The 23,570-nt window shown below is 38.0% G+C and overlaps 1 protein-coding gene across 4 annotated transcripts in view; it reads right to left on the bottom strand.

The window, feature by feature from the left end:
• RNF17 (ring finger protein 17) overlaps window positions 1-23,570 on the bottom strand; it is a 152,638-nt gene that overhangs the window by 120,277 nt on the left and 8,791 nt on the right. For all 4 annotated transcript variants that reach the window (XM_023621342.2, XM_023621343.2, XM_023621344.2 and 1 more), the window contains exons 4-6: window positions 21,647-21,758; window positions 20,597-20,677; window positions 19,150-19,250 (exon numbers count right to left, since the gene is read on the bottom strand). In XM_023621342.2, the coding sequence (XP_023477110.2) occupies window positions 19,150-19,250; window positions 20,597-20,677; window positions 21,647-21,758 (294 nt within the window). The remainder of the gene's footprint in view (window positions 1-19,149; window positions 19,251-20,596; window positions 20,678-21,646; window positions 21,759-23,570) is intronic.

The raw sequence follows: 23,570 nt of genomic DNA, 5'->3' as shown, positions 1-23,570 counted from the left end.
CCCTCTGGGGCGCGGAGCGGGCCTCTGGAGCTTCCCCCAGCCCCAGTCCTCTCCAAGATCTCCAGCAATCCCTAGTCTCACGGGGCCGGTAACAGCAGCTGGGTGTCGCCCCGCCCTCTGGGATTCTCTCCGGGACTTTCCCGGCGTTGAATGCTGGGTGTGGCCCCTCCGCTAATGGTAGACAGAGAGTTTTGTCTGCTGCCTGGGCAGAACTCTGGAGCTTCCCCAGCCCCAGTCCTCTCCGAGATCTCCAGCAATCCCTAGCCCCACGGGGCGGGCAATGGCAGCTGGAGGTCGCCCTGCCCTCTGGGATTCTCTCCGGGACTTTCCTGGAGTTGAATGCTGGGCGTGGCCCCTCCGCTAAAGGCAGACAGAGAGTTCTGTCTGCTGCCCGGGCGGAACTCCAGAGCTTCCCCTCCGGGGTGTGGAGTCTTTGGAGCTTCACCCAGCCCCAGTCCACTCGGAGATCTCCGGCAATCCCTAACCCCACCGTGCCGGCAGTGGCAGCCGGGAGACCTCCGTACCCTCAGCGACTCTCTCTGGCACCCTCCGGGCGCCGCGAACACCAGGCGGGATCTCCCCGCGGGCCCAGGTGTGCAACTCCAAAGTTTCCCTCTGTGTTTAGGAGCAATTGCGGGGGGTTTAGGTAGGGTTCTGGTCACCTGTTTCCACCGTCGCTCCTCTGTTGTGTGCTCGCTCCTGCCCTAGATGTGTGTTGATCTTCTGGGGGCGTCTGTTGGAAGAAAGCCGCTTGCGGGTACTAGGCTGTTTGGTCGGGGTCGGAGAGTTTTCACCTATTTCCACATCCTCCCAGAGGAAAGTCCGTCCGCCTTCCGATGTATAGTTGCGTGGGTCTCTCAGACGTCCTGAGATGCTGTCTGGATATCCTTTGTTAAGCGATAAGTGTCCAAATAATTGTAGACTCGAAGGGGAAGAGACAAAGAGAACTACTCATGGCGCCATCTTGGATCCCCCCCTAATTTGTTTTTATTTAATTTTTGTGTATGGTGGATGACAGTGGTCCAATTTTCCCAATGCCATTTATTGAAGAGACTGTCCTTTCCCCATTGTATGTTCTTTGCTCCTTTGTCATAAATTAATTGACCGTATAGGTATGGGTTTATTTCTGTGCTCTCTTTTCTCGTCTATTGATTTCTATCTGTTTTTAGGCCAATACCATACTGTTCTGATTACCATAACTTTGTAAAATAGTTTGAAATCAAGAAGCATAACGCATTAAGCTTTGTTTTTTCTCAAGATTTCCTTGGCTATTCAGGGTCTTTTGCGGCCTCATACAAATTTTAGAATTGTTTGTTCTAGTTCCATGAAAAATGCCATCGGAATTTTGGCAGGGATTGCACTGAACCTGTAGATTGCTTTGGGTAGTACAGACATTTTAACAATATAAATTATTTCAATTCATGAGGATGGAACAGCTTTCCATTTATTTGTGTCTTCAATTTCTTCCATCAATATTTTATAGTTTTTAGTGTACAGGTCTTCTGTCTCCTTGTTTAATTTCATTCCTAGGTATTTATTTCTTTAGATGAAATTGTAAATGAGATTCTTTTCTTTCTGATAGTTTGTTATTAGGGTATAGAAATTCAATAAAACCCTTCAACTTGACTCAATTTCTTTATTAGCTCTAACAGTTCTTTGGTGAAGTTAGTTTTCTATATATAATATCACGTCATCCACAGACAGTGGCCATTTGATTTTTTCCTTTCTGGTTTGGATGCCTTTTATTTCTTTTCCTTGCCTAACTGCACTGGCTAAGACTTCCAATACTATGTCGAACACAAGTGGCGTGAGTGGACATCCTCATCATCCAGATCTTAGATGAAAAGCTTTCAGCTTTTTGCCGCTGAGTATGATATTAGCTGTAGGTCTGCCATAAATGGCTTTTATTATGATGAGGTACATTCCCTCAATATCCAATTTATTGAGAGTTATCATAAATGCATGCTGAATCTTGTCAAATGCTTTTTTGGTGTTGAGATGATTTTTATCTTTTATTTGGTAATGTGGTATACCACACTGATCTGTCGATGCTGTCCCATCTTTGCATCCCTATAATAAATCTCACTTAATCATGGTGTTTAATCCTTTTAATGTGTTGTTGAATTCAGTTTGCTAATATTTTGCTGAATATTTTTGTATGTATGTTTATCAGCAATACTGACTTACAATTTTCATTTCTTGTGATGTCCTTGTTAGGTTTTGATGTCAGGGTAATGCTGGCCTCATAACATGAGTTTGAAAGTGTTCCCTTCTCCTCTATGTTTTGTAAAACTTTGTGAAGAACTGGTATTAATTTTTCTTTCAATGTTTGGTAGAATTCACCAGGGAAGCCATCTGCTCCCAGCCTTTGTTTAGAAGTTTTTCATTACTGACTCAATCTCTTGACTAGTATCAAGTCCTTTCAGATTTTCTATTTCTTTGTGATTAAGTCTTGGAAGGTTGTATATCTCTAGGGATCTATGTATTTCTTCAAGGTTGTCCAACTTGTTGGCGTATTTGTTCATAGTAGTCTCTTATGATTCTTTGTATTTCTGTGGTATCTGTTGTAATGTCTCTTCTTTCATTTCTGATTAATATATTTGAGGCTTCTCCTTTTTTTCATGACTAGTCTAGCTAAATAAAGCTTTGTCAACTTTATCTTTTCAAAGAACTTCAAATGCCCAATTTTCAATAATAAACCACAAGGCATACAAAGACATAGAAAACATGGCACATTCAAAGGAAGAAAATACAGTGCTAGAAACCATCCCTGAAGAAACAGGAATCAAGTTTACTAGACAAAGACTTTAAAACAATTGTCTTAAATATCCTCAAAAAGTAAAGAAAACCTGGACAAATAACTAAAGGGAATCAGGAATATGATAAAAGACCAAAATGAGAATACCAACAAAGAGACAGAAAATATAAAAAGGAACCAAACAAATTCTGGAGCTCAAAAGTATGATGAACAAAATGAAAAATTTACTGGAAGGGTGCCACCGCAGATTTGAGCAGGATTAGAAGGAATCAGCAAACTTGATGATGGGGCAACTGAAATAATAATTGAGTCTGAGGATAAGAAGAAAGAATGCAGAGAAGTGAACAGAGCTTAAGGGACTTGAGGGACACGCTCTAGAGGACCAACATACGCATTACGGGAGCCACAAAAGTAGAAGAGAGAAAGGTGCAGAGAAATTACAAAGAACTGTTGAAGAGACATCAGGATCATGACAGAATGAGCACTTCCCTTGGACCTTCCCCTCTAAGATACAACCAAAACGACATTCACACACCAATAGAGGACATACACATATCACAAAACACATCTGAGAGACCCACGCAGCCATATGCCTGAAGGTGGTGGTGGGGCTGGATCCTCCAGAGGAAGTGGAAGCTGGTCTGCAGGAGCTCTGTAGAGAGAGACAGGTCACAGAGTGGCAGGAAGGGCACAAGTGAAAAGGGTTCCCCACCCCTGTGCGGCAATACAGCCACAGAATTGTCCAGGGCATGGTGCAGAGAGCACAGCACTGGCTGTGAGGAAAGCACACAGGTGAGGGAGGTATCCAGTCCCTGCCCAGCACTCCAGCCCCAGGATCACCCAGAGCAAGGCACAGAGACCTTGGTGGTGGTGGGGAAAGTCTGCAGCCCCAGAATTGTCTGGAGCACAGTGTGGAGAGTGGGGCAGTCATGAAAGGGGAAGTGCGCAGGTGAGAGCTTTCCCCGACCCCGCCCAGTAATCCAGCCTCAGAATCATCCAGAGCATGGCACAGAAAGTGTGGCAGCAGCAGAGGGGAAAATGCACAGCCAAGAGAGGCGCCCTGGCCCCCACCTGGTACTCCAGCCCAAGAATCGTCTGGAGCTCAGTGTGGTGGGCTTGGCAGCAGCACTGGGGAAAAAAACTGCACAGTCCTGCAATCGCACAGAGCTCACTACAGAAAGACAAGTAGGGGCTAGGGGAAGCGCTGAAGGGGAGAACCAACCCTCCTGCTGCCCAGTGGTCCAGATTTGCCATCGATCAGTCACTCAGAGAGAAAACGAGTCAGTAGCTGGAGTTGGGGAGCCCCTGCTCATGCTGGGCCCAAAATACACAGCACCTGATCCCCACCAAGTGGCAGTACATGGCAGCTGCAATCGGATAAGAGCACCACAGGGAAGCAAAAATTTACTCCATTAAGCAGGATGACTAGGTATATTAAAGCTCCAGACGAGAAGGAAACTGACAAGTACCCAGAAACCAACCCTGAAGACACAGAAATCCATAACCTAAATGAAAAAGAATTCAAAACAGCTATCAGAAAACAACTCAATGAGTTATAAGAAAACACAGAAAGACAACTTAACGAACTCAGGAGCTTCTTCACAGAGGAGACTGAAACCATAAAGAAGAACCAGTCAGAATTATTGGAGATGAAAACCACAATGGATTAAATAAAGAAAAATCTGAATTCCCTAAACACAGAGCTGTCAATATGGAGGAGAGAATCAAGCAGTTAGAGGATAGTACTATAGAAGTGCTTCAGAGGGAGGAGAAGAGAGAACTAAGACTAAAAAGAAATGAGGAAGCTCTCAGAGAAATATCTGACTCAATCAGGAAATGCAACATAAGGACTATAGGTATTCAAGAGGGAGAAGAGGAGGAGAATGGAGCAGAAAGCTTGTTCAAAGAAATAATAGCTGAGAACTTCCCAAACTTGGGGAGGGAGCTGGAAATCCATGTGAAAGAGGCCTCCATATCTCCAAACATTGTCAATGTAAAAAGACCCACTGCAAGGCATTTGGTAGTGAAGCTGGCAAAAGTCAAGGACAAAGAAAATATACTAAGGGCAGCAAGGCAGAAGAAAATAACTTACAAAGGAACCCCTAACAGGCTTTCAGTGGACTTCTCAGCAGAAACCTCACAGGCTGAGAGAGAGGGGAATGACATTCAAAATCCTCAAAGACAAAAACTTTCAGCCAAGAATACTCTATCCAGTGAAAATCTCCTTCAGATATGAGGGAGAAATAAAAACTTTCCCAGATAAAGAAAAGCTAAGGGAGTTCACTGCCACAAGATCCCCCCTACGAGACATCCTCAAGAAGGCCCTCATAACTGAAAAAAAAAAAAAAAAAGAGGAAAGGGCTACAAAGCCCTGAGCAAGGAGATGAATAGGTAGGCAATGAACAGAAAACAGTAGCTCTCTATCAGATCAGGTTAGTAAACACTTAAATTTAACATCAAGGATAAAGAGAAGGAAAACAGCAAAACAAAAATGATCTCATCACTCTAACCACAAACTCACAACACAAGATGGAAAAAGACATGAGAAAAACAACTCAGAAGGGAAAGAGGAAAGGGATGGAATCAGTATAATCTAAGGAAATAAGAGGCTGTCAGAAAACAGACTATCTCAACTGTGAGGTTTTTCATATGAACCTAAGAGTAACCATTAAACAAATAATTAGAACAGAGACATTTACAATAAACAGGCAGAAAATGAAGAAAATCAACAGACAAAATTACCTAATCAAATCGGTAGTCCAAAATATACAGGACGAGAAACAAAGGAAATGCAGAAGAACCGGGAAATGTGCGATAAGATGGCAATATTAAGCCCTCATATATCAACAATCACTCTAAATGTAAAGGGACTGAATTCTCCAATCAAAAGACAGAGTGGCAGGATGGATTAAAGAACAAGACCCAACAATATGCTGCCTCCAGGAAACACACCTCAGTTCTAGAGACAAACATAGGCTCAGAGCAAAGGGATGGAAGACAATACTCCAAGCTCATAGCAAACAAAAAAATCAGGTGTTGCCATACTTACATCAGATAAAGTAGACTTAAAGGCAAAACAGGTAAAGAGAGACAAAGAGGGGCAATATATAATGATAAAAGTAACTCACCAAGACAACGTAACAGTTATAAACATGTTGCACCCAACACAGGAGCACCAAAGTACATAAGGCAATTATTAACAAGCACAAAAGGAGATATCAACGACAACACAGTAATAGTAGGGGACCTCAACACCCCACTTACATCACTGGATAGATCATCCAGACAAAATGTCAACAAGGAGACAGTGGACTTAAATGAAAAACTAGGCCAGATGAACTTAAAAGATATATATAGAGAAAGCACTCCACTCAAAAACAGCAGAATATACATTCTTCTCAAGCACACATGGAACATTCTCAAGGATATAGCACATATTGGGAAACAAGGCAAACCTGAACAAATTTAGGAAGATTGAAATCCTGTCTACTATCTTTTCCACCCATAATGACATGAAACTGGAAATCAACTAGAAGAAAAAAGCTAGAAAAGGAACACTAATGTGGAGCCTAAACAACATGGTACTAAACAACCAATGGGTTGCCAAAGAAATAAAGGGAGAAATCAAAAAACATCTGGAGACAAATGAGAATGAAAACACACCATACCAACTCTTATGGGACGCAGCAAAAGTGGTCCTAAGAGGGAAATTTATAGCAACACAGGCCTACGTTAACAAATAAGAAAGAGCTCAATAAATGATCTTAAACTACGCGTAACAGAACTAGAAAAAGAAGAATGAAGCAAGCCCAAACTCAGCAGAAGGAGGGAAATAACAAATAGTAGAGCAGAAATACATGAAATGGAAACAAAAAAAGACTGTAAAAAGGATGACGGAAACAAGGAGCTGGTTCTTTGAGAGGATAAACAAAACTGACAAACCCTTAGCCAGTCGCAGTAAGAAAAAAAGAGAGAGGGTTCAAATAAATAAAATTAGAAATAAAAGAGGAGAAATTACAATGGATACCATAGAAATACAAAATATTATAAGAGAATATTATGAAAAACTATATGCCAACAAACTGGACAATCTAGAAGAAATGGATAAATTCTTAGACTCTTACAACCTCCCAAAAATGAATCAAAAAGAAATAGAAAATCTGAATAGACCAATCACAAGTAAAGAGATTGAAATAGTAATCAAAAACGTCCCCAAAAATAAAAGTCCGGGACCAGATGGCCTCTTGGGAGAATTCTACCAAACATTCAAGAACAATTTATAACATATTCTTCTCAAACTATTCCAAAAAACTGAGGAAGACAGAAATATTCCTAACACAGTCTATGCGGTCAACATCACCCTAATCCCAAAGCCAGAGAAGGGCAACAGAAAGAAGGAAAATTACAGGCCAATATCACTGATGAAGACAGATGCAAAAATCCTCAACAAGTGATGTCAGCGTCATGGCGGAGTGAGCTTGCCCTGGACTCTCTCTCTTCCAACACACAACAAAAAGGAGAAACCATATTCCAACAGAAAATATCCTAACAACACAGGAATCCTTGGGGAATCACGGCAGCCAAACAACAGAGGGTGGAGTGGTTGGAGCCCCCCTTGGAGGAGCTGGAACAGGGTAAGGTCCTCCCCTAAGGACTGGGATCACTGTTCTGGGAGGCTCCATGAGGGAAGGAGTGGGGGAGGGGTAGTGCATTCGCGGGATCACCCAGGACTCCCTAGTGCCCATGCAGCCTAGAGGGAAACCCTTTAGTAAGTCAAAAGCTTTCGTGTGGGGTGACCTCATCAAGCCAAGAGCCCAGGAGACCAGACAGCAAGAAGTGATTGGGAAATCTGGGTCTGTGGCAAAAGAAAATGCTCCCCAACCCCTCCCCCCCCACTGGTGTGCTGCACCATCTCAGCTGAAGGCAGTGGGCTCAGAATACATTGCTCTCGACCACCATGTAGTGGTGATAGGCTGTAACTGTAACTGAATAATATCACAATGGGGAAAACCCCTAGTTCCAGCATCAATCAGTTCATCAAACTCCAGACCAGAGGGAAAATAATAAATATCAAGAATTATGTCCCAAGGACTCAGAAATAAGTAAACTAAACAACAATGAATTGAAAATAGCTATCGTCAAAAAACTCAAGGAGGTAAAAGTGAATATAGAGAAGCAATTCAACGAGTTCAGCAGTTACTTCACAAAAGAAATTGAAACTATAAAGAAGAATCAATCAGAAATAGTAGAGATGAAAGACACAATGGAAGAGAAAACAAAATAAGGATTCCCTGATTGCTTGTGTGGACACCAGAGAGGAGGGAATCAGCATAATCGAAGATAGACATGTTGAACGGCTCCAGACAGAGGAGGAGAGAGAACTGAGACTCAAAAGAAATGAAGAAAGTCTCCAAAAAATATCCGACTCAATGAGGAAATGCAACATAAAAATTATAGGTATCTGAGAAGGTGAACAGAAGGAGAATGGAGCAGAAAGCGTGCTCAAAGAAATAATAGCAGAGAACTTCCCAAATCTAGGGAATGAGAGAGAAATGTGTGTTGAGGAAGCTTTCAGATCTCCTAGACTTGTCAGTGTAAAAAGAACTACAGAAAGGCATATGGTAGTAAAACAGGCAAAAATGAATGACAAAGCAGGCTGGCCCAGTGGCGCAGCAGTTAAGTGTGCATGTTCCACTTCAGGGGCCTGGGGTTTGCCGGTTCAGATCCCGGATGCCAACACGGCACTGCTTGGCAAGCCATGCTGTGGTAGGTGTCCCATGTATAAAGTAGAGGAAGATGGGCACAGATGTTAGCTCAGAGCCAGTCTTCCTCAGCAAAAAGACCTGGATTGGCAGCAGATGTTAGCTGAGGGCTAATCTTCCTCAAAAAAAAAAAAAAGTGAATGACAAAGAAAGAACACTCCGGGCAGCAAGGCAGAAGAAAATAACCTACAAAGAAATCCCTAACAGACTTTCAGTAGATTTCTCTGCAGAAACCTGACAAGCTAGGAGAGAATGGAATGACATATTCAAAACTTTAAAAGATAAAAATCTTCAGCCAAGAATACTCTATCCAGCAAACATATCCTTCAGAAACAAGGGAGAAATTAAATCTTTCCCAGATAAACAAAAGCTAAGGGACTTCATAGCCAGGAGACTCCCCCTACCCCAAAAGAAATCCTCAAGAAGTCTCTCATACCTGGAAAAAGAATAAAAGGGAGAAAGGGGTGACAAAACACAGAGTAAGGAGACAGATAGAATCAGAATAGGATAGCAAATATTTAACCACAGCATTAGGATAAAGGGAAGGAAAACACCAAAAACAAAGACAATCTTGTCAATTTAACCACAAACTCACAACACAAGTTGGAATAAGATATGAAAATAATTTAGTACGGGAGGTGGAAAGGGACTGAATAAGTTTAGACTAGGAAAATAAGAGGCCATTAGAAAATGGGCTATGTTATGCACGAGATGCTGAACACAAACTTCAGGGTAGCCACTAAACTAAAAAGCAGAACAGAGACAAAAAAAATAAATAAGGAAAAAACTAAGAAACACGGCATAAGAAGCTGAAGAAATCAAGGGGTAGAATAAAACACAGAGGACGAGAAAGTAAGGAAATGCAGAAAAACTAGAAAGCAAGTGACAGAATGACAGCATTAAGCCCTCATACATCAATAATTACCCTCAATGTAAACAGATTGAACTCACCAATAAAAAGACACAAAATGGCATGATGGATTAAAGAACAAGATCCAACAATTTGTTGCCTCCAGGAAACATACCTCAGCCCCAATGACAAATACAGGCTCAGAGTGAAGGGGTGGAAGACAATATTCCAAGCTAACGGCAAACAAAAGAAAGCAGGTGTCACAATACTTATAATAGACAAAATAGATTTCAAGATAAGGCAGGTAAAGAGAGACAAAGATGGGCAATACATAATGATCAAAGGGACACTCCATCAAGAAGAAATAACGCTTATAAATATCTATGCATCCAAGACAGGAGCACCAAAGTTCATAAAGCAACTATTAACAAACCTAAAAGAAGATATCAAATGTGACACAATAATAGTAGGGGACCTCAACACCCCACTCACATCATTGGACAGATCATCCAGACAGAAAATCAACAAGGAAACAGTGGAATTAAACGGAAAGCTAAACCAGTTGGACTTAATAGACATACATAGAACACTCCATTGCAAAAACAGAAGAATACACATTCTTCTCAAGTGTGCACAGAACATTCTCAAGGATAGACCATATGTTGGGAAACAAGGCAAGCCTCTATAAATTAAAAAAAATTGAAATAATCACAAGCATCTTCTCCGATCATACTACTATAAAGCTAGAAATTAATTACAAGAAAAAAGCCGAGAAAGGGACAAAGATGAGGAGACTAAACAATATGCTATTGAACAAGCAATGGATCATTGAATGAATTAGAGAAGAAATAAAAAAATATCTGGAGACAAATGAAAATTATAACATGCCACACCAACTCATATGGGATACAGCAAAAGCTGTACTAAGAGGGAAATTGATCGCAATACAGGCTCACCTTAACAAACAAGAAAACTTCCAAATAAGCAATCTCCAATTACACCTAACTGAATTAGAAAAAGAAGAACAAACAGCCCAAAGTCAGCAGAAGGAGAGAAATAATAAAAATCAGACCAGAAATAAATGCTACTGAAACAAAAAAGTCAGTAGAAAGGATCAATGAAACAAAGACCTGGTTCTTTGAGAAGATAAATAAAATTGACAAACCCCTAGCCAGACTTACAAAGAAAAACAGAGAGAAAGCTCAAATAAACAAAATCAGAAATGAAAGAGGAGAAATAACAACAGACTCCACAGAAATACAACAGATTATAAGAGAATACTATGAAAAACTATATGCCAACAAAATGGATAACCTAGAGGAAATGGATAAATTCTTAGATGCTTCAACCTCCCAAAGCTAAGTCAAGAAGCAGCAATCTGAACAGACCAATCACAAGGAAAGAGACTGAAACAGCAATCAAAAGCATCCCAAAGAATAAAACCCCAAGACCAGATGGCTTTCCTGGGGAATGCTACCAAACTTTCAGAGAGGATTTAATACCTATACTTTTCAAGCTATTCCAAAAAATTAGGGAGGATGGAAACTTCCTAACACATTCTATGCAGCCAACAACACTCTGATACCAAAGGCTGACAAGGACAGCACGAAAAAGGAGATCTACAGGCCAATATCACTGATGAACAAAGATGCAAAAATTCTCAACAAAATTTTGGCAACCTGAATTAAGCAATACATCAAAAGGATCACACATCACGATCAAGTGGGATTCATACCAGGCACACAGGGATGGTTCAACATCTGCAAATCAATCAACGTGATAAACCACATCAACAAATTGAGGAATAAAAACCACATGATCATCTCAATAGATGCAGAGAAAGCATTTGACAAGATCCAACAGCCATTTATGATAAAAACTCTGAAAAAAATGAGGATAGAAGGAAATTACCTCAACATAATCAAGGCCATTTAGGACAAACCCACAGCCAACATCATACTAAATGGGCAAAAACTGAGTGCCATCCCCCTGAGAACAGGAACGAGAAAAGGATGCCCACTATCACCACTCTTATTCAACACAGTACTGGAGGTTTTGGCCAAAGCAATTAGGCAAGAGAAAGGAATAAAAGGAATCCAAATAGGAAGTTAAGAAGTGAAACTCTCACTGTTTGCAGACGACATGATCTTATATAGAGAAGACCCCAAAGAATTCATTGGAAAATATTAGAAATAATCAACAACTACAGTAAAGTTGCAGGGTATAAAATCAACTTACATAAATCAGTAGCATTTCTACATTATAATAACGAACTAACAGAAAAAGAACTCAAGAACACATTACCATTCACAATCGCAACAAAAAGAATAAAATACCTTGGAATTTAACTAAGGAAGTGAAAGACCATACAAAGAAAACTACAAGACTTTCCTGAAAGAAACTGATGACAACATAAAGATACGGAAAGACATTCCATGCACATGGATTGGAAGAATAAACATAGTTAAAATGTCCATTCTACCTAAAGCAATCTACAGATTCAACACAATCCCAATCAGACTCCCAATGACATTCTTTACAGAAACAGAAGAAAGAATCCTAAAATTCATATGGGGCAACAAAAGACCCCGAATTGCTAAAGCAATCCTGAGAAAGAAGAACAAAGCTGGAGGTATCACAATCGCTGACTTCAAAACATACTACAAAGCTACAGCAATAAAAACAGCATGGTACTGGTACAAAAACAGGTGCACAGATCAATGGAACAGAATTGAAAGCCCAGAAATAAAACCACACATGCATGGACAGCTAATCTTTGACAAAGAAGCTGAGGGCATACAATGGAGAAAAGAAAGTCTCTTCAACAAATGGTGCTGGGAAAACTGGAAAGCCACATGTAAAAGAACGAAAATTGACCATACTTTTTCAGGATTCACAAAAATAAACTCAAAATGGATCAAAGACTTAAAGGTAAGACCTGAAACCATAAGGCTTCTAGAAGAAAATATAGTTAGTACACTCTTTGAAATCAGTATTAAAAGGATCTTTTTGGACACCATGTCTTCTTAGACAAGGGAAACAAAAGAAAAAATAAACAAGTGGGACTTGAGACTAAAGAGCTTCCAGAAGGCAAAAGAAACCAAGATCAAAATGAAAAAACAACCCACCAACTGGGAGAAAATATTTGTAAATCATATATCCGATAAGGGGTTAATCTCCATAATATATAAAGAACTCACACAACTGCACTACAAAAAGATAAACAACCCAATCAACAAGTGGCAGATGATATGAACAGACATTTTTCCAAAGAAGATATACAGATAGCCAATAGGCACAAGATGTTCAACATCACTAATCGTCAGGGAGATGCAAATCAAAACTACAGTTAGATATCATCTTATGCCCATTAGAATGGCTACAGTCACCAAGACAAAAAAATAATAAATGTTGGAGAGGTTGTGGAGAAAAGGGAACGCTCATACACTGCTGGTGGGAATGCAAACTGGTGCAGCCACTATGGAACAGTATGGAGATTTCTCAAAAAATTAAAAATAGAATTACCATATGACCCAGCTATCCCACTACTGGGTATTTATCCAAACAACTTGAAATCAACAATTCAAAAAGACTTAGGCACCCCTATGTTCATGGCAGCATTATTCACAATAGCCAAGACGTGGAAGCAATCCAAGTGCCCAACAACTGGATGACTGGATAAAGAAGATGTGGTATATATATACAATGGAATACTACTCAGCCATAAAATAAGACATAATTGTCCCATTCGCAGCCACATGGATGGACCTTGAGGGCATCATGTTAAGTGAAATAAGCCAGCAAGAGAAAGACAAACACCGTATGACTTCACTCACGTGGAATATAAACAACTTACAGACAAAGAGAATAATTTGGTGGTTACCAGGGTGAAGGTGGGGGAAGGGTGGTCACATGGGGGCAGGGGCACATGTGTACGGTGTCTGACAAATATTAACATACAATTGAAATTTTACAATGTTATTAACTATTTAGACCACAATAAAAACACTTAAGGGGCCAGTCTGGTGGCGCAGCAGTTAAGTTGGCACGTTCCACTTCAGTGGCCTGGGGTTTGCCGGTTCAGATCCCAGCTGCAGACCTATGCTCTGCTTGTCAAGCCATGCTGTGGCAGGCATCCCACATATAAAGTAGAGGAAGATGGGCATGGATGTTAGCTCAGGGGCAGTCTTCCTCAGCAAAAAAAAAAAAAAAAAAAGAGGAGGATTGGTGGCAGATGTTAGCTCAGGGCCAATCTTCCCCAATAAAAAAAATTTTTTAAAAACCCACAATTGCTAAAAACTTCAAAAATTAGATAAAATACACAAATTTAAAAATCCAAGAACTCAAAGTAATCTAAGTAGAATAAACTCAGAGACTCCCATACTGCAACGCAATATAATCAAACTGTTGAGAGACAAACAGAGAATCTTGAAAGCAGCAAGAGAAATGCAATTTGTCACATATAAGGGATTCTCAGGAAGATTATCAGCTGATTTCCCAGCAGAAACTTTGGAGGCCAGAAGGCAGTGGGATGACATATTTAAAGTGTTGAAATGAAAAAAACTGCCATTGGAATTCTATACCAAGCAAAACTGGCCTTTTAAAAATGAGGGAGAAATTAAAACATTCCCAGATAAACGAAAGCTGATGGAGTTCATTACCAATATATCTATCCTACAAGAAACGCTAAAGGGAACCCTTCAGGTTAAAATGAAAGAAGGCTAGAAAATAACTCAAAGCTATACAAAGATACACATTTCTGGTAAAGGTAAATACACGGACGAATATAAAACCTAGTGTTACTGACAAATACTTAAAATGACTATAAATCTATGTTAATGGGTACACAATGTATAAAGATGCAATTGTGACAACAAAACAAAAAGAAAAGAAGAGATAGAGATGTGAAGGAGTAGACATTTTGTACACAATTCAGTTAAGCTGGTATCAATTTAAAGTAGACTGTTATAACTTTAGGATGTTATATGTAATCCTCATGGTAACCACATAGAAACTAACTATAGAATATGCAAAAAAAATGAGAAGGGAATCAAAATGTGTCACTACAAAAAAACAAGTAAACAGATGGGAAGGTAGTAATAGAGGAAACGAACAACAAAAATCTATTAGACATATTGAAAACAAATAATAACATGGCAAAAGTCCTTCTTTACTAGTAATTACTTTAAATGTAAATGGATTAAACGTCCAAATCAAAAGTCACAGAGTAGAAAAATAGATTTTTAAAATATGACAGCATACATAGTAGTTGGGTCTATAAGACACTCATTTCACATCTAAAGACATATATAAGTTGAAAGTGAAAGGATGGAAATGTCCATGCAAACAGTAACCAAAGAGATCTATGGTGCCTACATCATCAGGCAAGACAGACTTTAAGTCAAAAACTGTTACCAGAGACAAAGAAGGACATGCATTATATATTGATAAAATGGTCAATTCACCAAGAAGATATAACAAATGTAACACATATATGCAACAAATATAAGACCTCTAAAATATATGAAGCAACATTGGCAGAATTAAAAGGAGAAAGAGAGATCTCTACAATACAGTCATATGCCGCATAACAACATTTCAGTCAACGACGCATCACATATACAACAATGGTCCCGTAAGATTAGCACCTTATCACCCAAGTGTGTAGTATGCTATACCATCTAGGTTTGTGTAAGTACACTCTCTGATGTTCGCAGAATGACAAAATCGCCCAATGACACATTTCTCAGGATGTATCCCACTGCTAAGCAACACATGACTATAATAGGTAGAGACTTTAATATCCTACTTCCAGTAATCGATAGGAAAACCATAGAGAATATCAATAAGGAAACGGATTAAACAACGTTATGGACCAACTGGACCTAAGAGACACAGACAGAATACTCCACCCAACAACAGAGAATACACATTTTCCTCATACATACATGGAGCATTCTCCAGGTTAGATTAAATGTTAGGTCAAAAAACAAGTCTTACTAAACTTTAAAAGATTGAAAGTATGCAAACTATCTTTTCTGATGACGATGAGATGAAACCAGGAATCAATAACAAATATGTGGAAATGAAATAACATACTCCAAAGCACAAATGGGTCAAAGAAAAAAAATCACAAGGAAAATATTTTGAGACAAATGAAAATAAAACGTAAAATATCAAAATTTATGGGATACAGTGAAAGCAGAGCTAAAAGAGAAATATATAGCTGTAAACACATCAAAAGAGAGATGGCAAACCAACATCTTTACACCTTAGTAACTAGAAAAAGAACAAACTAAACCCAAAGCTGGCAGAAGGAAGGCATAATAGGATTAGAGTGGAGATAAGAAAATAGAGAACAGGAAAAAATAGAGAAAAATCAATGAAACCAAAAGTTGGTTCTTTGAAAAGATCAAAATTGACAACTCTTTAGCTACACTGACAAAGAAAAGGGAGAAGAGTCAACTTACTAAAATCGGAAAGAAAGTGTGCACATGACAACCAATTTTACAGAAATGAAAAAGAAGAGAGTACTATAAAAAGCGGCACACCAAAAAACTGGATAACCTAGATGAAATGTACAAATTCCTAGAAACACTCCACCAATGAAGACTGAATAACGAAGAAAGAGGAAATTGAACAGACCAATAACAAGTAGGGAGATTAACTCAGTAATCAAAAACCTCCCCCAAAAGAAAAGTCCTCAACCAGGTGGTTTCACTGGAGAATTCTACCAAAACTTTAATGAAGAACTAACACCAATCCTTCTCAAACTCTTCAAAAAACTGAAGAGGCAGAAATAGTTCTTGACTCATTCTGAGGCCAGCATTACCCTGATACCAAAACCATATGAAAACACTACAAGAAAACTACAAACCAGTATCTCTTATGTGTACTGATGCAAAATCCTCAACAAAATACTAGTAAATCAAATTTGGCATCATATTAAAAGGATAATATATCATGACCAAGTAGAATTTATTCTTGGAATGCAAGGATGGTTCAACATATGAAAATCAATTAATGTTATACACCACATTAACAGCAAAAAGTAAAAACCCCTACATGATCCTCTCAACTGATACAGAAAAAGGATCTATTTCAACACCCTTTTATGATAAAAACACTCAAACTAGAATTGAGGGCAACTATTATCAACATGATAAAGGCTATATATAAAAAACCCATATATATGGCTAACACCACACCAGATGGTGAAGGACTGGCAGCTTTTCTTCTAAGATCATGAATAAGATAAGGATGTGGGCTTATGCCACTGCTATTTAACATATTACTGTAAGTTCTAGCCAAAGTAATTAGTCAAGAAAAAGATCAAAGGCAAATTGGAAAAGAAGTAGTAAAATGATCTCTTTTTGCAGAATATGATCCTATAGGTAGAAAATCATAAAGATGCCATAAAAATACTAGTAGGGCTAATAAATGAATTCAGTAAAGATGTAGGATACAAAGTCAACACCAAAAATCAGATGCATTTCTATATACTAACAATGAAGAGTCTCAGAAAGAAATTAAGAAAACAATTCTTTTTACAACAGAATCAAAAAGAAGACCATACTTAGGAGCAAACTTAGGTAAGGAGGCAACAGACTTGTACACTTGTTTTATACTACACGACACTGCTGAAAGAAATCCAAAAAGACAAAAATAAAAGGAAAGACATCCCACATTCATGGATTAGAAGATTTAATATTATTAAGATGTCAGTATTATCCAAAGCAATATACAATTCAAAGCAATCTCTATCAAAATCCCAATGACGTTTCATTCAGAATAGAAAACCCATCCTAAAAACCACACAGAATCTCAAGGGATCCCAAATTGCCAAAACAATCTTGAAAAGAAGAACAAAGTCGGAGGGCTCACACATTCTGATTTCAAAACTACAGTAATCAAAACAGTGTGCTACTGACATAAGGACAGATAGACCAACGGAATAAAACAGAGAGCCCAGAAATAAATTTTCACATATATGTTCAACTAAATTTTGACAAACATGCCAAGACCATTCAATGAAGAAAAGACTGTCTCTTCAACAAATAGTGCTAGGAAAACTGCATATCCGAATGGGAAAGAATGAAGTTTGACCCTTCCTTTATACCACATACAAAAATTAACTCAAAATGAATCAAAGACCTAAATGTAAGAGCTAAACTATAAAACTCTTAAAAGAAAACATAGGGGAAAAACTTCATGATGTTAGATTTGACAATGATTTCTTGGATATGACACCAAAAGCACAGGCAACAAAAGAAAAAAACAAACTGGACTTTATAAAATTAACAACTTTGGTGGATCAAAGAATGCAATCAAGAGAGTGAAAAGGCAACCCACAGAATAGGACAAAATATCTGAAAGTAATATGTCTGACAAAGGATTAATATGAAGAACTCCTACAATCCAGTAACAACAAAATAAACAATCCAATTCAAAAATGGGCAAAGGACTTGAATGGACATTTACTCAAAGAAGATATACAAATGGCCAATAAATAAGCACATAAATAGATAATCACATGACCAGTCATTAAGAAAATACAAATCAAAATCATGATACTATTTCATAACTATTAGGATGGTGATTATCCCAAAAAAAAAGAGTGGTTGGCCCTGTGTCCGAGAGGTTAAGTTCACGCGCTCGGCTTTGGCAGCCCAGGGTTTCCTGGTTCGGATCCTGGGCACAGACATGGCACTGCTCGTCAGGCCATGCTGAAGCGCTGTCCCACACAGCACAACCAGAAGGACCTACAACTGGAATATACAACTGTGTACTGGGAGGCTTTGGGGAGAAGAAGAAAAGCGGGGGGGGGGGGGGGGGGAGATGATTGGCAACAGCTGCTAGCTAGGTGCCAATCTTTAAGGGAAAAAAAACAAAAAAAGGGAAAGTAATCATTGGTAGGATATGGAGAAATTGGAACCCTTGTGCACTGCTGGTGGGAATGTAACATGTGCAGCCACAGTAGAAAACTGTTTGGTGGTTCCTCAAAAAGTTAAACATAAAATTACCATATGCTACTAAACTGTACACTTAAAAATGGTTAAAAAGAGGGCCAGCCAGATGGCGCAGTGGGTAAGTTCGCACTTTCCACTTCGGCAGCCCAGGGTTTGCTGGTTTGGATCCCAGATGCGGACCTATGTACCGCTTGTCAAGCCATGCTGTGGTAGGCGTCCCACATATAAAGTAGAGGAAGACGGGCACGGATGTTAGCTCAGGGCCAGTCTTCCTCAGCAAAAAGGGGAGGATTGGCAGCAGATGTGAGCTCAGGGCTAATCTTCCCCAGAAAAAAAAAAGAAATCATATATACCAGACTTTTTTTTAAAAAACTGGATATATAACTGTATGATATTTGTTTAGAAATGAGTATTAGAAAGTATCAGAGTATTATTTGCTCTGATGCAAATAAACACATGAAAAAATGATGGGACTATGTATAAGAAAAAGTAAGTTTGCATTTTCCCAAGTATGCTGAATTATATAACAGTGATTCAGAATTTGAAAATATTTTTCTGTGCTAACTGCTTTAAGAAAGAAGCTTGTTTATTTTAACAGGCAGCTTTGGGACCAAAGGCAAATAGCCAAAATAAAAAAATAAAAGAATTGTTCTTCATTTTAAAGTTGTAAACATCAGCCTGTAGGGACCACCCATCACCTTCCAAACTTCTTTAAAAGTTACTCATTATTTCAATCTATACAAAGGAATAAAATGACAAGTTAAGGTTAAAAGCTTTAGTTTCACCAGGTCTATATTTTTAAGTTATTACCTGGAACTAAGAGAAGTAAAAAGCTGATCAAACTGTTTCTCCAGAATCTCTATAAGACTGACTCTCTCTTCTTTTGCTTGATTGTGTATATGTTCAAGCATCTGGGAAAGAACATAACACACAGGCTTAATTTGGTATTTTTATTTTGTAGAAATTGTACTGTTCAACGTAATTTTGAAAGTAAAAGGTACTTTTTAGACTTTTCAAAATAACACAAGAGTAGATTAGATAAAAATGGAATAAGTCACAAAGTTCAACTTTACAAGATCACATCTTTGTTGACACTTTGTACTGATAAATTGGCAAAAAGGCCTAGAAAATCCACTATACTTTCTAAACTTCTTTCTTATAATTTTTTATGATTACAGGAGATGAGTCATTTTGGAAAGCTGAATTTCTCTCCAGCTGGGTCATGTGGCTTAACTGACAGTCTTTGGAACAGCCAATTCCTTGAATAAAACTTAAAATATAGTATTAAAAAACATACTTGAGTTCAAACTTTATTCCATATACTTGCATTTTTAAACAAAAATATCAGATAAGTACAATTTTTTCTTTGATTTAAAAAGGATTTAAGGATCTTTAATGTTATTATCAACTTTGTTGCTTGAGATCTGTGACCCCTTTTTCCTTCCGATTTCTCCCTTTTGGAACGGGCATGTCAATTCCTATGTCCAATCAATGTATTTTAGAAGCAAATAATTTATTATCTAGTTTCACAAGTTCACTGGTGGAGAAGAATTTTGACTCAGGATGAATCATACCCTGAGTCTCATCCATACCTGATTTAAAGGACATTTAGATGACATTTTGAACTCAGAGTTGATGCTGGAATAGGTTAAGAATTTGCAGTATTTGGGGATGGGGTGAATGTATTTTGCATGTAAGATGGACACGAACCTTGGGGTGCCAGAGGGCAGACTGTTATGGGTTGAATTTTGTCCCCTCCATCCCAAATTCACATGTTGAAGTCTTAACTTCCACATCAGCTCTAACCTTTTGGATGCCTTCATTGAAAATTTGCTGTTTCTGGGTGCTAAGGACCTTGTTCTTTGTCACCAAATGAGTGAGTGACTCTCTTGGGTGATGGGGTAAGGAAGAAAAAGAGCATAAAACTCTTTGTGTAAGGGTATATAGTCAAATAACAAGTAACGTTAGATAGATGATTTCAGTGCTTCTAAGACAAAGTTCAGCTCACAGCAAGCAGAAATCATGGTTCCTTAACAGAGCTCCAATTTCAGTAGGCTGCTAGCATAGCAATGCTATGAGCTATGAAACTAATCCTAGCAGGCCATGGGAGTTTTCCATTTTTCTGTGTTTCTCTATCATTAGATTACCATACTTAATAACTTAGTGCTAAGCTCTAACTTCAGGAATATTACATCCAAATATAAACATTTAACAAGAACATGCCTTAATTCATGATAGAATTATTCAAAATGCTTACTTTCACAGCAATACTTAATTGTTCAAAATTATAGCCTGCTATCTTTAATGCTTCATCAATTTCTTCTGCAGTTTTAGTCTCCTAAGAAGGGGAAAGGGGACCACATACAAATATAAAATACAAAAATAGATGCTTAGATACATTATATTAGTTGCAAAAACATCAAGCTACCATTCTGGTTACAAAAGCAACATAGACCCACTACAGAAATCTGAAAACAAGCATAAAAATTACACTTTTAATCCTACTTACCCAGAGATTAAAAACCATTAACATTTTACCATTTTGGTGATAGCATTCTAGATTTCTTTTTTTAGATATCTTTTTGAAAAAATGCAATTATGTCCTCTAACTATTTTGCAATATAAAACTATCTGGAAAAATTTATCATGGCAATAAATGTACACACAGAAAAACTAACAGTTTTTAAGAAAAAAGATTATAATTTTCCCATGTTAAGATTTAAACTTGAAGTAAAAGCAAGATTAAGATAGCCCCTCCCCAAGCCCACTAACGATCTCCTTAACAAAGAGACTAAATACTTCATTCAATAGCATTTTGGGGTTTGTTCTATTTCTAATCTTAAATTAAAAAAATATATTATTTAAAGTTATCAGGTGTGGTAACAGGTGAAATTCAATCTTCCAACAATAGCATCATCAACAAGTGCTTTAGGCCTTGCGGATGCGATTAAAAAATACTTGGAAAATCGCACTTATAACTTAGAAACTTGTACTTTATACAAGTTTCACAGAATCTGAATTCAACCACCAGGTTAAAAGGGAAGAAGCTGCATACAGGTAAACATCAAGAACACTACCGAGTTGGTCAAAGGTAGAATGGGCTGCCTTAGGAAGAAAAGAGAATTGTTCAAGCATAGTTTAGAATAAAACAAAAGATTCTAGTAAGGAGTGAGGGTTTACCTCTGTTAACCGTTAAGCTTCCCAAAGAATCTATAATTATAGGAACCTTGAAAGGAGAGGAAAGTTAAGCTACTAGAGACAAAGTAAAACCATCTGGCTTCATCTTCATGAATAATATGTTTCATACCGCCATTACAGTTGATGGGTTCAAAACACTCCTGTGTGTGGAGGTTGAATGCGCTGAACCAATAGTTAGCTGATCAGCAGTCTTTTTGAAGTCCTGAGAACAATTCTTTATCCTGAAAAATGCCAAGTACATTATTTTAAATACCAACATTTGTATAATGGTTTTAACCTTCTATTCTGATTTTTACCCTCTATGAAAAATAATTCATATGACCATTTATAAGAACATGCACAGTGGGTCCTCAATTATGGTAAGTGAAGAGAGGGAAACCATGACTAAATATGCTTTCATATAAAACTTAATTTTAGTAAAGAATTCAACTTCTTAACAAATTCCTAAAAATAATAGCTTACAGTATAAACTGGGCTTTAATTTCCTAATCCTTTCTCCTTACCTGACATTTTTTGGTAGAGATGTTGATAAACACTGAACTGTCTTAAGCTCAATTAAAATAAGTACTTATATACATGAATGCCAGCTATTAAATAAAGGTACTTACAGGCCTGGATAATTTACAACAAGGTATGAATTCACTAGGTAAGCTAATTTGCAAAGAAAAAGTTGGCTGCATTTCTCTTGCATAGATGCTAGAGTTTTTGCCTATTTTTATCTTTATGTCCCCATATTTGCTAGCACACAGTGAACAGTGTTTGCTGAATAAGTTAATCATAAGCCTGTAATAGTTTATGGAGGAAACTATGATGTTTAACTACGTTACTCTTACAGAGAGAAGTAATAGTCCAAATAATTTTTAAACACTCAATTACTTTGAAAAGTGAATATTCATGTTCTTGAAAACATATATGAGTGCTTTAGCCCATAATGGAAGAGTTCATTATTCAATTCCTGTTTCAAAATATTAAAAATAAATCAGGAAGGAAATACATCATGTAACAAGGGATACTTCTATTTAAAAATATACAACTATTTTAAACCAAACTCTACTGAAATTAGGGAACAGGCGCTTCTAACATAAGTATACTCGACAGAGATAATTTAATTAAAAAAATGTTAATTTGGAAAAAAATTTGAGTACTTAAAATGGATTCACCTCCTTCTGAAAGTGAAACTTCACTTTGCAACCATACTAGATATTATACATATCTAGACAAGAGTACAATCCGATTTGACTTCCATTATGTTTAAAAAGACAAAATTTCACATAGAAGTCCAGATTTCTATCTTCTCTTGGGGGGAAAAAAAAGGACAATCTGGCAACACTGGTCTAGACTTAACTCATAGCAATAATTGGCTGGAGCTGAGTAGGGGCTTCCTCCTTTGGAGAGAGTGAACCTTCCTTCTCTCGTCTGCCACAATCCTTACGACTCATTGTTTAAACTCAGTCTACCTCATCCAGTAAGTCACCTGTTAGACTCCTGTAGGTGTTTAAATTTGTTATGGCCATTGACTCACATGGAGCCAGAAAGATTCCTAAAGATTTATTCTAATCACTCCATACAGGGATCAGGGAAGAAGTGACTGGTGAATACAAATATAGGAGCTGGAAGAAGTATTAGCATTCAATAAGTCTGAGTTCTGCTTCTGTTTCTGTTAATACCCAGTTGCTAGACTTTAGCTACATGACTTTTCTACCCAAAGAAATAACTACAGTCATGCATTGCTTAACAGTGGAGATACATTCTGAGAAGTGTGTCTTTAGGCGATTTCGTCATCCTGTGAACATCACAGAGTGTACTTACACAAACCTGGATGGTTTAGCCTACTACACACCTAGGCTCTATGATCCTAATCTTATACAGTCCATTGTTGACTGAAACGTTATGTGGTACATGACTATGTAACTATTCTTTTGGTTTATAAGCATCCATTTAAGTCTGGACAGAAAAAATACAGTAGTTCTGTGAAAAGCAACAAATGCTAGTCTAAAGAATTTCAAATTTTATTTAGATAGGCAATGAAAAAC

Source organism: Equus caballus, chromosome 17 (genome assembly GCF_041296265.1).
Source record: "Equus caballus isolate H_3958 breed thoroughbred chromosome 17, TB-T2T, whole genome shotgun sequence".
In the NCBI taxonomy this organism is placed as follows: Eukaryota; Metazoa; Chordata; class Mammalia; order Perissodactyla; family Equidae; genus Equus; species Equus caballus.
The sequence above is the reverse complement of the archived record's forward strand: the minus strand, read 5'-3'. Positions and strand labels throughout refer to the sequence as shown.